Source organism: Carassius gibelio, chromosome A15 (genome assembly GCF_023724105.1).
Source record: "Carassius gibelio isolate Cgi1373 ecotype wild population from Czech Republic chromosome A15, carGib1.2-hapl.c, whole genome shotgun sequence".
NCBI classification, from domain to species: Eukaryota; Metazoa; Chordata; class Actinopteri; order Cypriniformes; family Cyprinidae; genus Carassius; species Carassius gibelio.
Window position 1 is genome coordinate 14,879,283 of NC_068385.1, and position 16,885 is coordinate 14,896,167.

Sequence of the window (16,885 nt, forward strand, 5' to 3'; positions counted from 1 at the left end):
GATTAATGCAATATTGTAATACTTTTTAAAGTAACCCTCCTCAACACTGTAAGTTATAAAAGACACCTAACAAATCCAGTGCATGTCTAATATGAAAATGTTTTTTTTTTTTTTTAACAGTAAGTATCAAAGTACTTTGTTTAGCTGCAACTGCAAAAATAGAACAATCACATATTAATGTGCCAAGAATGAAAGAAACTGCTGTGCATGCGAACTGTCGATGTTTCAGAAAGTTCTGACGGTTATTACCACAGATCCGGATAACAGAAAGACCAATTCAGCTTATTTTCAGACAGACGAAAATTTGGGAGGCAGAAAATAGGCACACCTATTGAATTCTAAACTATACGCAAGATGTCTCAAATGACAATGACACCCGCTTTTAATGACATGATTGCTCGTGGTAATCTGATAGCCTTTGAGATCTTTACTTACAATGCAACATTGTCCAGGAATTGTACTCAAATTATGCTAAAGTGATGATAACCAAAATGAAGAAAAATGAGATAATCATGATTAACTATTTTGTTTCACTTTGCCTGTTTCAGGTTGTTTCCCATGCATATTTATATATATATATATATATATATATATATATATATATATATATATATATTTGTGTCTATAATCTGCAAAATGCTATCTTAACTGATAAAAAATAAATAAAGTAAAGAAAAATAATTTGCATAGAAATTGCAGTTGCAAATACATAATACAAAAAATATATGAAATGATAAATTATTAATCGTGTAATATATATGCCTACCTCAACTGTGTTAAAAAGATATCTTGTGTTTAAGGAATATTTATTTTTGGAATCAAATATAATCATGCAAATAATCCTTAATGTGTAATGCATGAGGACAATGACAAATCTACTGCCAGTTTTCACTTACACTTAAACAGTTGGCCAGCCCCACAATTCTTTTCTAAAGCCACAGCGAAAAGCAGTTCCTCTTTAGCCCTGCATGGGATAGAGAGAGCTAGATAAAAAAAAAAACATCAGTGAACTGATCCATGAGAGAGATCATTATTTTCAGAATGACGAAATGGGGCGCCGCCTTTAGAGCATATTATTTACACCTCGCTAAATTGAGGAGAGATGAATGGGAAAATATGGTTTATATTACCAAAGCATGTCTTAAAAGGAAAGTTAACCTAGGGGAGAAAAAAAAATCCGTCGTAACTGTCTCCTCTTCATGTTGCTACAAACAATATTAGGGACCGAGTCACCATTCATTTCTTTTACTGTCTATGCCATTCGCGTCGTAGCCTGTCCTTCTCCACACAATAACTATGACATTCTGCGTAATATCTCCACTTTTGTTGCACCAAAAAGGAACATTTTACAGATTTGGAACAACACGAGAGTGGGTAAATAGTGATAGTATGTTCACCACTGTGTGAACTATACCTTTAAATATCCGCGTCTAATTAAACCCAGCTACTGTAGTACAGTATGTGGAAAAAAGGTTTGTTTATATATGTCTTGATTTTCCCCTCCCACTCCTTACTCTTGGCAGTTCAGGTGAATGTGGTGGTCGTATTTAGTTTCCAGGTTGGGTTCAGTGTGTTATTTGATGATGTCGCTGTCTTTCCTCAGAGGCGCTGCTGATTGGGCGGATTAATTCGCGTGCATCTTGAAGCGGCGTGTGCACGCGCTCTTGTCCTCAGTCTCAGCGCGCGACATATGGGCACGCGAATTTAAACCGCAACAATATCAATATCGTGCAACGATCAGGATACTCGTGCATATTCGCATCCCGTCCAGAAAACTTCCTGGAAACTTCGCAGGCGTAATTTAACGGATTACAAATTATTCATTTCAGGCACGGAAGACAAGAATAAACTGTAAACACACTGTGTTACAAAAAGGGATTGCAATGTTTCCGACCAAGGCGATAATCTTGGTGCTTCTTTTCTTTGGCAACGCAGGTAGGATCGCGTTCAAGTGTTATGCAATAACTGCACACGAAATATAAACTGTTATATAATGAAGAGCTAGGGTTTTGTGCATTTTTCTGATTTGCATGCTACTTTTTATGGTCAGTGATGTAAGATGTCAGTGGCAGGTGCATCTGTGGACGTGTTCGAATTTTGTTGTGCTCATTGATCAACACCGTTGCATACAGTTTGTGAGAGGCAATGTGCTGTTTACATTACTATGCATACTATACTATGCCTGATAATTTAAGTATCCTTATAATACAGCTTATATGGACTTTCCGGATTTGCTAGACTAGATCCAGTGGGATTTGAGAATGTTACCTGTCCTTTAACTAGACATGATTATCTTAGCTAATATTATAAGCAGCCCTGTACTTGTGCTCTGAATTAAAGCCTCGGTAAGACAGCAGAAGGATTCGAACGAATCGCATTGATTTAAATGGATCCTCAGTAAATCTTTATGGGACTGTGGTGGGATGAATTTCTTGGGTAGTTTTGGCAACCCACCTGCTGCACGAGCCGAGAAAGGACCAATCAGCTTGTCTGGGAGGGAACTTTCTATATGTAATTAACCTTTTTTGTGTATTACCTCATGCAACTAAATTGCAGCTATGAGACGTGTTATCATTGTTCTTCAAATCACATTTTAATAAAATGTAAGTTAATTCCTTTATTTATTTTGTTTATAAATGTTTGTTCTTAACCATTTACGTTTGATTATCCGGTGGGACACAAGTTTAGTTACAACACAATAGTGTTGCAAAAATGTGAGTAAAGTTTATTTTTATTTACACATTTAGATTTTCTATATTTTGCACTTCTGAATGTGTGTTCAGTAGTTAGTTCACATGTAAAATGAAACATTAACATTAATTGTGGTTTTCTAATTTAGTGATAAAAGCAAATGTTTTAAATGCTATGCATCAATAAAATGAGCAAACACTTGACATTTTACTATCAAATCACATCACATGTAAAATCAATTAATTGAGCTAAGACTGGGAAGTTTTCCCCAATATCTTGCATTTCTGTGGCACACATGTTCCTGATCCTGATGAACGAAGGTCAAGACTGCAAGTGCATTGGGACTGTCCCTAATTCACCATGGAATCCTTATGGAATGTCCTGTGGGCTTTCAGCATTTTGGATTAATGAGTGAAATAAAATCAGTGGTTAACATTACTTAAAGAGACTTCCTTGTTTTATTCTACCAGATACATTATATATTCCTCAGATGTGAGTTTTGAAGCCACTGTGTTGTTTCTACAAAAATAAGTCAATACTAAAAGTTGTCTCTAATTTGTCAAATATGTAAACTCACATCCCTTGTACCTGTAGTCCTTAAGTAGCAATGTTTTAACAACTTATGTTTAACTACTGAAAATTTGTGCTGGAAAGATAACAGTAATTTATGGTGTAGAAGAAAACACGAAAGCCTCTTAAAGTAATGTGAAACTTGCTTTGTTCATTTACCAGTACACTCTTTTAAAAACCATAGGTTTTAAATAGCTTATAATCCCTTGCCGTTCAGGACAACAGCTGTATTAATGAAACAGTCAAAGGGTGAAGAAGTGGTCACATTAGTGAAACTTCAGACAAAATTTGTGGGCAGAGTTGGCCCATTGTCAATTGTGTAGTGAAGCATCTCTTACACAGAGGTCAAAGGGGTACATAACAATGTGGTAAGTGAACTTTCACTTACTGTAATGCAACAGGCTATTGCTAGCAAGCGGCTAACCTATTGGAGGCTCTGTAGAACACATTATTTGTTTCACACTTTGGACACACCCCTAACCCCGCCCTGTCCTACCCCCCATTGTCATTGTCCATCATGATGTTTCACTGTAGACATGGTTCAACCCTATTAGAGAATCTAAAACAAATTATCATAATTTGAATTTCGATTTTTGAAGATTCTCATTATAGATTAGAACAACATGAGGGTGAGCAAATGACAACACAATTTTCATTTAGGGTCTTTAAACAGATCGATTGCCTGTATAATTATTTATTTACTTGCACCCCATTGTGATAGGTTGTTAAGAACTAGAAGTTCATTTTCTATAATTGCTTCTTCAAAACTCACCACCTACCACACTGTCAGGGTGGTTGCCAGGGCTTGCTATGTGTTTCCTAAGGTATTCTGGGTGGTTGCTATGTGGCTGTTCACTAGTTAAAGTCAAAATAAAAGCCCATCCCCCAAGTCTCTATGATGTTCTGCTCCCTATAGGTTCCTCCTCAAATCTTACAGATTTTTTGGGAATCATTCCTTAGCACAAACTTTACATGTGCAGTTTAAGGGTGTGTTCACACCTGTCTTGTTTGGTTCAATTGAATCAAACTCAAGTTCGTTTCCCTTCTTTGTGCGGCTCTTATTGGCAGGTGTGAATACAGCAATCGCACTCGAGCGCGGACCAAACAACCATACCGAGACCCAGCTGAAGAGGTGGTCTCGGTCTGCTTCCAAATGAACTCTTTTACAGTTCGTCTAAGGTGTGAATATGACCTGACCTCGATCCAACCCAATTGCAGAAATCACGCACAGAAACCGACAGCTCGCGCTTACAGTGCCGTTGTTTGCATTTCAGTGGATTACATCACTTGTTTTAAAACCACAATACCTAAAAACACATGCAAATGAGTTTTCGTGACCATGATACACAACAACGTGATGTTGAAGTTGATGATCCTGACTCGCCGTCTCATCATTGGACGTGCCTTTAGAAGGAAATGCATCTTTACAGATTACATAATAATAAGAGATTTTGTTTTTGGATTTGAATTTTCATTTCGTAGTCATTTAAAGCTTTCTATAAATATTTTCTTACAGACATGATGAATATATCCGCTCATTTTTGTTGCATTTTTGTGAAGTTCTTCTGTTCAAATCCGAGACAGTAATGGCATCCTATTTGTTTTCTTTATTTTACAAAAGCATAGTGTTTTCTTGTTGATATATTTTAAGTATTTTATATCTATAGATTTTATTTTTTGGCAAGTTGTAATTACAACATGTATGACATTGTCTCATATAATGCTCATAAATTTCTTCACAATTAGTTATTATCTTCTAAATCCAAATCAGTAAAAGAATAAGGATTGCACTATGAAAAATCTCCATGATTAGCCTGTTTTTGCACTTCCTGATTTTCCCTGCTTGAGAATTTCTGTCCAATGAATAGATGACCTTAGCGCATGTAATTTTGTTTACAATTTCTGGTTCACTTGGAAAAAAAGGGCATTGTGAAAGTGAACCACACCAAAAAAATAAAATAAATCAACACTGTATTTGGTCCGGACCAAAGGAAGTGAACTAGCAGACTTTCCTGGTGTGAATACACCCTAATTATCAGTTATGAAATTTGATTAAGCAAAATGAGCAATATGAAATGTGGTGCTTGCCATAGCATCCCCAACTCTTATGTCATTGTTTTGATGATAAGAGGAAAACAAATTGCTGTGCTTCTAGGGATACTCTGGGACTTCATCAGTGTCTTTAGAGAGACAAGATGGGTGGAGCCCAGTGGTCACATGATTCACTTCCCCAGGCTGTGGGCTTGAGTCATCTTTGTGACGAAATCTCCTGACAAACACTTAAGCTCTCATTGGGCTATCAATTAGCTTTGGTAGAGATAGCCTGGCCTGACTCTGACTTCATGGGCAAGACAAAAACAGTAGATATGATGTAACCCACAGTGCCACCACTGATCCGGAAAAACGACAGACTGATCTCACATCCTCGCTGACTTTGTGGCCCAAAGAAAATAGGATTTAACAGGACAGATGTTGCTCTGACAGATCAATTTCCCTTGATCATTACTGCCGTACACCCACACAAACACGCACAGAGTGTTTGTCATGGACAAGTGTGATTAGAATCTGTCTGTGATTAGAATTTGCTCGTCTGCATCTGATTTATCTTTCGAACAATGTTAATGTCTGCATTTGCAGTAGGTTCAAAAAGTGGATTTGCTATTTGAACTTAGTCTTAACCCCTCTATCAACTTTGTCCAAAAAAATCTGGTATAAAACATGTGCGCCATGTTGTTAGAAATGCACGCTTTGTATTTGTTGTTTTTCTATGGTTCTGACATTTTTTTTCTATTTTAAAGAAAAGTTTCAATGTAACGATGTCCTGTATGTCATTGAATAGTTAAAGATAAAGCATGTGTAGCACTAGGCCATATGAGATCCTGGCATTATATGTTGAGATCTTCACCCAAAAATGAAAATACTGGCATTTACTCACCCTCAAGTTGTTCTAAACCTGTATGAATTTCTCTGTCCTCCTCAACATTACAGAAGATATTTTGAAGAATGTTCATAACCAGAAAATATCTGGTTTCCATTGACTCCAATTGTGTATTTATCTTTTTTTTTTTTTTTTTTGATTACCAGTATTGTAATATACTAATAACATATTTTCTTTACACCTTGAAAGCATGTGAGTGTATGCACATTAATAATTAATTTTCAGATGAAGTTTATATGTATATATATGTTTAAAGGAAAAATTTACTTTTTAAAATATTGTGAATTATTATTAATTAATAATTCATAAATTGAATACATTTCTGTCACCTCATAACTTTAGAACTCTTGTTTTATAGGGCAAATTATGTCATATAGTCGTGAGGGTCTGCAGGGGTCCTCTTGATGATATATTTGTATTAATTTAATCGTTTTTGTATTTTATTTTTTTGTTTCAGATTTTTCCACAACGACTTTGGCTTGGCATACATGTTTAATACATGTTTTTTTTTTTTTTTTAAATAAAGCAATGATGTTTTTTTTCGTAAAACATTTTTTTATTAATTTTAATGTAGAGATGAAAAACATACTCCTAGAAGAGCAATATTCACATCATTGTAATTATGATTTTTTTTAAAGGTTTATTTCTGACTTTATTTTGATAGCACCGTTAGTTGATGGGAAGCAGAAGTGGGAGAGATTTACTTTTACAATTTACAATTACTTTTTATTGTATTTTGGGTCAATGACCCTGTTAATAATATGTGTTTTACCTGCATTTTTCCGGCATGTGATTGGGCCATGACTTTTTTTAGTCACACCTCATTGCAGATATGCTCACTGCAGTTAGAAATACCAAGGGTTCTTTTATGTTAAGCACTTTGAATTACCAATGTGTACAACATGTGCTATATAAATAAACTTGCCTTGCTTTGATTTGGCATTAAAAAAGGTTAATCAGCAGTTAAGCCTTTTGATTTAAAAAAAAAAAAAAGTTATTTTGGTAACACTTTAGAATAAGGTTCCATTGGTTAATGTTAGTTAACTAGTTTCGTTAACATGAACTAAGCAAGAACAATCCTTCTACAGCATTTATAATTCTTAGTTCAAGTTAATTTCAACATTTACTAATGCATTATTTAAATCAAAAGTTGTGCTTGTTAACATTAGTTAATGCACTGTGAATTACCATGAACTAACAATGAATAACTGTATTTTCATTAACTAACATTAACGACGATGAATAAATACAGTAATAAATGTATTATTCATTGTTTGTTCATGTTAATTAATACATTAACTAACATTAACTAATGGAACCTTATTCTAAAGTGTTACCGATATATATATATTTTTTTTTTCATTAAAAAATCAAAATTTGATGTATTTATGAATAGGCTACTTATTTTTGAAAATGTATAGATCTGGACAACTCAAGTTTATTGATCCTGTTGAATCATATAATAAATGTTTTTTTTTATCCTGGCATACTGTGTCTTAAAACCTTTTTCCCCAGGAGTCTTTCTTGGTGGACGGTTTCCATTTCAAGGTTCACCCAGTGTAGTGATGGCACATGTCAATAAGATGGATAATCTGGGAAGGCCTTTAGGGGCAAAGGCATGTTACGTTCAGCATTTTGACAACATTTGGTGATAAAATCCATGTTTAGCTTCTCCCCATATGTGCAGCTGAATCATTGAAACCATGAAGCCCTCAGTCGTGATTGTTCGGTACAGCAGAGATCACATGCTTATCCTGTTGTCTGACGTGTTGTGTCCCAATGGACAGATTTAAACCTCCACCTCCCAGAGAGCTGCAACAGATGTTTAAAAAAGACATGGGGTATTATTGATCTTTATGCTATATATAATGACTTTATGAACTATATGTTCTGTGAAGGAATGACTCTCACAGTGATGCTGGATGACAGTAACATGGGCAGCAGTAAACACCAATGTTTGGGAGTGAGCCCTGAGTTTTGCGGGACGTCCTGTTTGACTAAAAGGTTCCCTGGGATGTTGCTGTTCTGCTTGGCCTCACCTTTGATCATGAGTATTTCTGGCACATTTAGGCCTACAGAATGCTGGAGGAACAGCAGCACGTTCATACTTAATGAGACCAGTCCTTTACCTTAACACATCCACTGTAATGAATGCTATTTATGACTTCTGTTTTTAAACGTGCTGTCAATGCTATATGTTTCCCAAATAATGGGTGGCTAAAGTACTGTGGATTGTTGTTTTTATTCAGAAAGAGATTGTTGAAATGTCTGTCAAGGTTAGTGCACTTTGTTATGGATGTGGTCTGAAAGTGTTGGCCTCGAAACTGGCAAATAATTACCATCAAGCTCTCAGTTTACTGTGATATCCTTCAACTCAGAGATGTTTAAGAGTGTGTTATGGATTATCATCATCAGTCAAAATGCAATGCCCTGAAAAGCACTTAGTGGGAAAGGCAGATGGTTCTTAGGAAACAGATAGTCGTTTATTTTCCCAGATTTGTCCAGAAAGGTGCACTACCATACGAAAGTTTAGTCTCTTATGCTCACCAAGGCTACATTTGTTTACAGCAAAAGCAGTAATTTTGTAAAAATAAAATAAAATAATTGACAATTTGGATAAACTGTTTTCTATTTTAATATGTAATTTATTCTTGTGATGTTAAATCTGAATTTTCAGAACCATTACCCCAGTCTTCAGTGTCACATGATCCTTCAGAAATCATTCTAATATGCTGCTCAAGAAACATTTCTTATCTTCACAGTGTTACTAATAAGATTTCAACCAAAATATGAATAATTTCAAGTTCACATCCAAAAGTATTGCACGCATTGCAGTCAAAAACATCAGTTCTGTGGCAGTAGTTTTTTTTCTTTATTAATGGATCTGACTTTTCACTGCCTTCTTCCCCTGAGGGCATGTTCTCTCTTTGCAGGGCTGGTGTTAGTGTACATTTTTTCTCTGGGCTTGATGTCTTTATATCATCAGTGTACTGCTAAAAAATATTGAGAAACTGAATCAAGAAATGTAATTAGAGGCTGTATTTTGTTAGTGAATTACAGCTCATCACATACACGATTGCATGTGAGCAATGTTGTGATTTTACACGTTTCAAGGGTCACTTCAGTATTTTCAGTGATTTTTTTGTTTGTTCTGCTTTTTTGCTTTTAAATTCATGTGGGCCTAGTTCTTCATTAAGCATTTGCTAAGTTAGTTGTCCTTGCAGGCATTTACAAAGCATTTACTACTTAAACCATAGTTAACCTTAGAATGGTTTGCTTGCAATGCATTCCTGCCTCTTGAAACAAGAAAGTATGTGCCACATTCCTGAAATACGGTATGGCACAAAACTTTATTGTCCAAAGGCAGCTAAAAAAATAACATTTGAAATCTTATTTTCTTCATTTCAGACATTCATAAATTTAGGGATGCACTGATCTTAACTTATCATAGCAGAATACAATGCTGATTTTTATTTAATGTATCTTATTTAAGCAAAAGACAAGAAAGATAGAAAATATGAAGAATATGGTTAGTTGTTTTATTTGCCTATATTTTGTTCTAAATTAAACTGTATAATTTCAAAACCTGAAGCAAAAACAGAATGGCCTGACTTTAGCTTTGTGAAATTAGGCGAAATATACCAAACAGCAGATGGGCTGAATTCTACTTTATAAGAACAATATAAAATGCACTAAGTTTTAATGAGCTGCTGGATTCAAGAATATTAATCAGGTTTCAAAATAGTTCCATCTACTACCAGAGAAACCAGGCAGTTCTTAAGAGCTGAACAGTTCCAAAGGAGTTCCTGTTATTTTGACAGGAAAATACAACAAAGAATATAGTTTACATGTAGCGCGTCAATTCTGCATGGTATGCAAGACTCTCTCTCTCTCTCTCTCTCTCTCTCTCTCTCTCTCTCTCTCTCTCTCTCTCTCTCTGTTTGTGTGAGACAAAGTGATGGCAAGCTGTGCATCTTTACACAACACTTTCAAATGCAGGTGCACCGCACATCCATTCAGATGAACTGAGAAATATCACAGATCACTTGACAGAGAATGAAACTCTGAATTGCTCAGTGTTTGCTCAGTGCTCAGTGTTTGATGAGTAAAAATATATTTATGCTGAACTTCTACTTCGCATCCAACTCACAAACTGGCGAGTAAAATCTGAGAATTTATTAGCCAGTGGCTAATATTAGACATAATTTAGTGAGTGTTTTAGAGATGATAGAGAGTGATTTGCTTGCAATGTAGAGGGTTGACATTTGTGTCCTCGTAAACCATATATACTAATACACACATACACACACACACACACACACACACACACACACACATATCCCCTCTGCCTCTGTCTCTTGCTGTCCCCTCTTCTGTCTGTTTTCCTCCCTCTCTCTCTTTCTCTCACTTGCAAGCACGTGCCACCCGAACACACTCACACTCACGCACAGACACACAGATGGAGAGTTCAGTGTGTCTGGGTGACCTCCCCTGCCTGAAATGGCTCACACTTTTACTCGGCCAACAGAAGCTGGATGTGTCATGACCCCTGCTGTGTTGTCTTTTTTCTCCCGGATGTTCCATGTAGAGTTTGAGCAAAATGTCCACAGGCAGTCAGATCATCAGAGACAAAGGAAATGCAATGATTGAATTAAAAAAAGCTCATTTTTTGGGTAAAAGCTCCCTATATTACTAGTATAGTGCTGATGCAGATATCAGTAGTATTACTCACAAAGCAGCTCTCGTTGGGCTTCCTTAGGCTGATATTTCATCTCGGGGTTAATTTTTTTTTTGTTTCTATTGTGGCTGGCACTCCGGACCAGCAGGCAGCGTTTTGAGGCACTCAGTCAGGAATGTCCCTTCTGGTCTGATGGCAGAAGATTTGCAACGTCAGGCTGCAGAGAGTGCGTCATCCAGGACCCACAGCTTGAAGAGAACATGCATTAGTCTTTCTGCTTGACTGCCTCAGTCCACCGCTCTGTAAATACATGATGACGGAACAGGGTCACTACAGCTTTTTTCATTCTGATCTCCATCATCAAATATAGTTGAACAGAACTGCTATAAAGCTTCAAATATAATGCTTATAGGTGAAGCTTATATTCGGTCTACACTTTTTTTTAAAAATCGTGTTCATTAGTGCGTTTGTTTAAAAGAAGATATGAAAGTCAGTGGGAAACTCTTTGTTTACCATCTCTTTGTTTGACAGTGCAGAGGATGCAGCCACTTGAACAGAGTTTACTGTCTTCATTTAACACTTCTGTCTAATTATTAAATTATTCTATATTCTGTAAAAAAAATAAAAAAAATAAACAAAGAAAGAAAGTAAATGGTGTTTGAAAAAGTATTATAGTGTTAATTTATTTTGTTTGTAGAAATGCTAAAATAAGGTTTCAAAATCAAGAAGTTGTCGACTGAAGTTTACAATTTAAATTTTACAGGTTAAATTTTTTTACTAATCTTTTTTTTTAATTGACAAAAATGTCAAGTTCTTATTACAGTATATAATAACTATATATAATATAATTGAATAATCTCGAAGTTATTTCTAATTTTTAAATATTATTTATTTTTAATTTGTTTATTTGCTATCTGTAAGTACTGTGATCGCGTATCGGCCATCAGCCACACTGTTCTGTAAGATATTGAGATTGCCCATTAAAAAACCTACTGGTTGACCACTACAGTACAATCATTTGTACAGTAATTCACAAAAATATGACTCCCCCCGTTGTGTCCTGATATATGTGTTTTATATATAAGCAAAATGAGCATGGTAACTGAAATATGCCCAAATGAATAGGAATCGGATTCACACTGTAAGCTTTTAAATTAGAATTTCAGTTGAATCTGATTTTTTTGAGAGGGCCAGTGAGTTCCCACCTAGCAACTACTCAGAACACCTCACCAACCACATAGGAATACCCTAAAAGTCATCCAGGACATCCTATCAACCACATAGCAATGTCTTATAAAGGACCCATGGCACCGCAGCATTTTCACACAGAGTTTGGCATTTGCAGGCATGACTCACTCAATGCTAAATGTCTAAATATCAATGCCAGTTCAATAAATTCTTGTTCATTAGGTTGGCAACTCATCTCCTCTAATAAAGCATCAATTCATTTAGCATTTGAGAGTTTGAGCAGACACACTGCTTGTTATTCTATAATTAGAACAAGAGGAATAGTTGGATGTGAGCATTGCTCCCAGCCACGGATCTGTTCTCTCTGATCATCTCTGTTCTGTCGTAATGAGAGCTCTGATAAACTCCCTCAGCTCAAAGAGTCAAGCTCGGAGTCTCACAGACCTGGACCAGGCGAGAGAAGGGATTCCTTGATTCTCCTTTCCCGTAAGACACTACATGTATGTTGATCCGTGAATTTGAGCGCGCCGCTGTATGTGTTGGCATGACTGTAAAGTATTGTGGCTGCCTACGGCTGGCGTGCGGGGAGGAGGTGCCTCTCCACCATCTGTTGCCCTGTCACTAGATATGACACACACTTCCAGCAGCTTTTTCGCCACATAACAGCAGTTTTTTGGGCATATCATGTTGTATTCTATTGTGGCCCATTGATTTTTGCCTAAATCAATTCTGCTAGCTTGGAAGGCTTTACACATGAAGTTGGTTATTGAACACATGAAAGTGCCAGCTGGGTTGTTATTAATATCTGTTCTGGATATCTATAAAAATTATATATATATATATATATATATATATATATATATATATATATATATATATATATATATAATGTACATGCCAGGGTTGCAGAGATGTACTCTTTCTGTTCATGTTGGTTTATACTAACATTAATTTTATTTATGCTTTTTTACTATTTTGTTCAATGACTCTAAAATGTAATGTTGTGTTACCATTAAGCAAACAGTAATATATATATGTTTTCCAGTTCTGGAAGGCATGACAAGCGAAAAAAATGATACATTAACTGAATTCCTGAGTGCCAAGTTGCCATCAGTTCAGTTTGAAAACGCCTTGAAAGGTTCATTGGATATGAATGACCAAATTGTTCAGTTTTTTCTTTTTTTGTCAGGAAAGGTCTAATGGCTAAGAAATGGAGACAGGGCCATCTGTTGCTAAAACTGAACACAGAAGTCGACAAGAGTTGCAGGTGCTGAATGCTGCATTTTGTGCTCTCACAATGAGATTAGGGGCCTTGTTACTCCCCCAGCTACAGCAGGAGAAAATGAGGTTACAACAGATATAAAACTGAATAACTGCATGTATCGATTGACTGAATCGTTCGTCACTGTTCTGGGCTCCCTTTTAGGTCATCTTTGTGCTGGTGCCTAACATTTTGCTGGGCTTTTGTTTAGTAGATCTGATTTAAGATAGTTTAGGGGTATTTCTTGGTGCATGCGAGTTGCCTGAGAGCTGAGAAGACAGACTGGGGTGGATTAGCATAATTAGGAATGTCTTGGATTAATGAGATGCGTCCCTGATGCACTTGATGGATGAAAAAACGCTCTGTGATACTAATTGTTTGTAGAGTTGTGGAAGAACAACGTGCTAAAGAATATCAATATTAATCAGTGATTACGTTGCTGGGATTCCCAGAATTTCTGCTTATTTACAGTATAGGAGTTAAACATGTATATTAAACAATTATTTCAAATCTAAAATGTATATGCCAAATATAAAATGTATATTAGGTCCTCCAAAGTGACATTTGCAGAAAACAAAACCTTTTTTTTCCCTTTTTTATTTTTACATGCACAGAATCATATTTAATAAAAATAAAAAAGAACGAAAGAAATGATATAATGCATAAAAATGTTTAAATTAAACAACGATTATTGGAGTATGTATGAAAATACTACTTCAGTCTTTTCCATGTTTCAGTGTGTTACTTGCCATTGATTTGTAATTATTTGTGAAAAATAATTTTTCATGTATGACTATGCATTCTTCATTCATTACAGTGGATAAACGTATCTAGATGAGTTGGTCAACCTTACTAATTAAACTATAGGTTTTTGGATAACTAATTGGCTACCTGAACCCCACCAGGTTTCTAAACCAGCTTAACCTGAAAGATTTGTTGGTCAACAAAAGTAAAATGCAAAAATGCAGAGGAGGATGAAATGGTTGTTACTTCTATTAAGTGAACATGGTTTGTATTTTTTAAGTCCAACACCGAGCAGAGAACATTCTGAAACCTCTGTCATCTGGCAGCATAAAAAGCCAAAAGATGAAAGCCTAACAACATCCACTTTAAGTGAATAATTAAAAAGAAATACCATTAAGTACCTACTACCTCAGTATCAAAGAAAATAATCAACCGATATGAGGAACATTTCATTTGAAAGTATTTAATTCATTTTAGTACATGTCCCTTTGGAATACTTGATTCTGATTGGTCAATTGCTGCACTGGGAGAAGTTTTTGTGTAATTAATTAATGCTAAATGATCCCATGTTTCTCATAAGACTCTACAGTTTCTTTTCTCATATAATAGAAATCAAATCAATTTTTCATGAATATTTCATTATTTATTTTGCTAAGTGGCTATGTAATAAGCTGGATAATATGTAATCATCTCATCATTATCCCCAAATATGCCCCTTCATTATGATGTAAGATCACCTTGTCTGGTTTATTTACCAATGAAAGGCTGACTGTAGATTATCCCTTAAATATTATCCAAAAATAAGCATTACCACATGGATATATCAAAATGACTCATCATACAATATAAGATTTTGGTCATACCAAATCATCTTAGTGTAGATTCTGTCTCACCCACCTTACTTTGTGTGGTTTAATGATGAAGCGAGAAATAAAGCTCCAAAAACCAGATTAACAAAATTTATGGTGACTGGGGAATCCACATTTAGCATTTCTAATCAAGATCATGGTCTAATTTCTTTTCACGCATCTGGAGCTGTTTCAGAAGTAGGATTTATTTGTTCTCCGACAGCATTCGCTCAGCGCTCACAGTACTGTGTTAAGCAGAAGCTAAGCCATAAATATTCTGGATTGCCAAAATTCCTCAAAGACACTTTAAGGATGGATAAAAATGACACTGTTTATACACGGTTTCATAATTCCTTGGCTGCCTGTTATTCCCCCCTCTATTCGATAACAATTCGCTCTTTCCTCCCCTTTTAAATATGGCACTTAATCATCTTGAAATAACGTCTCAGGTGACAAAGAAATGAGCAGCAGAGGAAATGGAACGAGCCTCGTGACAATGAACAGATTTCACTGGCTGAAATGACATTTCGTAAATTACTTTCTATGATTTTTCCTCCCACATCTCCGCAGCATCTCCTCCATACGGATGCACAGGACATCTGAACGCAGACGTACAGTTATTTGGAGCCAGACGGAGAGAACTCAAGTCATCACCTCTTTTGAATAGACGCCCACCACTTTGTTTTCCATGATATTTGAAACTGTGCCTTGGGAAAGTAGACAGTGCTGCTGTGCTGACATGTGGGCTTGGATTCAAACAGCATATTAAGTAGTTCATGAAGAGATGTTCATGTGAACTCTCACTCGGGGGTCAGTGGGGGCAGCGTCTTTGCGCCCCAGCCCGGGTCGTGGATTGTCATTTAACCCAAGTGCTCTTAAACCTCGGAGGTTTCAGACTCATTTTGACAGTTTTAATTTCCCCAGCTCATCAGCTAATTTGCACATTAATTTTTTGTGTTATGGCAAATGGCAGATAGCAGCATATTGAGATGCATTGGTTCATCAAAGCAGCCAACCAACTTTGAATGTGTGTGTGTGTGAGACATTTAAAAAATCCCATTCAGCGTCTCTCAAAGGGAGGTCAAAGGATTTTTTTTATTTTTTATGCAGGGTGACTGTACTGTTTTGTCACTAATATAACAATGGGTCTAGATTCATTGATTTTCCAGTTGAGTATTAGTGTTGAAAGTATCAGTGCTTTAAGATAAAGAACATACATTCACAAAAATGGGTGAATTTCCAATTTCAAACAAGCCTTGCATAATTGGGCTATTTTCAAGTTCACTTAATACAGATCATAAGCATTTTATGAGGAGCGTTCAAAACCAGCTCAATGGAGTGAAACAACACATAAGATTTGAAAAACTATGAAGTTGACATAGCATACTACAGTCATGACAAAAAGCCTTTAAGGTGATCACCATGCAAAATTAATCACACTGAATGCATAACATTATGTTATCAATCAAATTAATGTGAAAGAGTCTTGTTGATATTTTTCTTTGACCTTGTGATGTTTTATCAGAATGTTGTAACTCAATCTTCTGATGAAAACGGTGACTTTAAAGTACAGTATACCAGACCAATCAGTATACAAATAATTTAGTCCACCTAAATCCCATCCCTCCATACAGCAAAGTCCCTGCCCATTTTTTTTTTCTTTATTGATAATCTGTTTCACTCTTAAGAAAAGATCTGTTGCCACTTTTGTTTCATTGCTAAAATCGTTTAGACAATTGACACTTCACAAGGAATTTGATTGACAGGCAATCTGACCAATCATAACACTGTTTCAGCCATTTTGTCAGAGACCCAGACTGAAGAGTAGATTAACTTTGGGAGACTTGAAGTTGAAAAATGGTGTGTATGGACGTCTTTCCGTGGTTCAAACCAGATATCTTCTGATTTTCATTCATGTTTATTTCGTGCTAAAGGCTAACTAATAAAGTGGAAAAAATTATTGGTTC

At 35.9% G+C, this 16,885-nt stretch overlaps 1 protein-coding gene across 6 annotated transcripts in view; it reads left to right on the forward strand.

The window, feature by feature from the left end:
• The first annotated feature begins 1,645 nt into the window (after positions 1–1,645).
• Positions 1,646–16,885, forward strand: part of LOC128029304 (neural cell adhesion molecule 1-like) — a 92,333-nt gene continuing 77,093 nt past the window's right edge. For all 6 annotated transcript variants that reach the window (XM_052616999.1, XM_052617004.1, XM_052617000.1 and 3 more), the window contains exon 1: positions 1,646–1,935. In XM_052616999.1, coding sequence (XP_052472959.1) covers positions 1,884–1,935 — 52 coding nt within the window. In that variant the 5' untranslated portion in view covers positions 1,646–1,883. The remainder of the gene's footprint in view (positions 1,936–16,885) is intronic.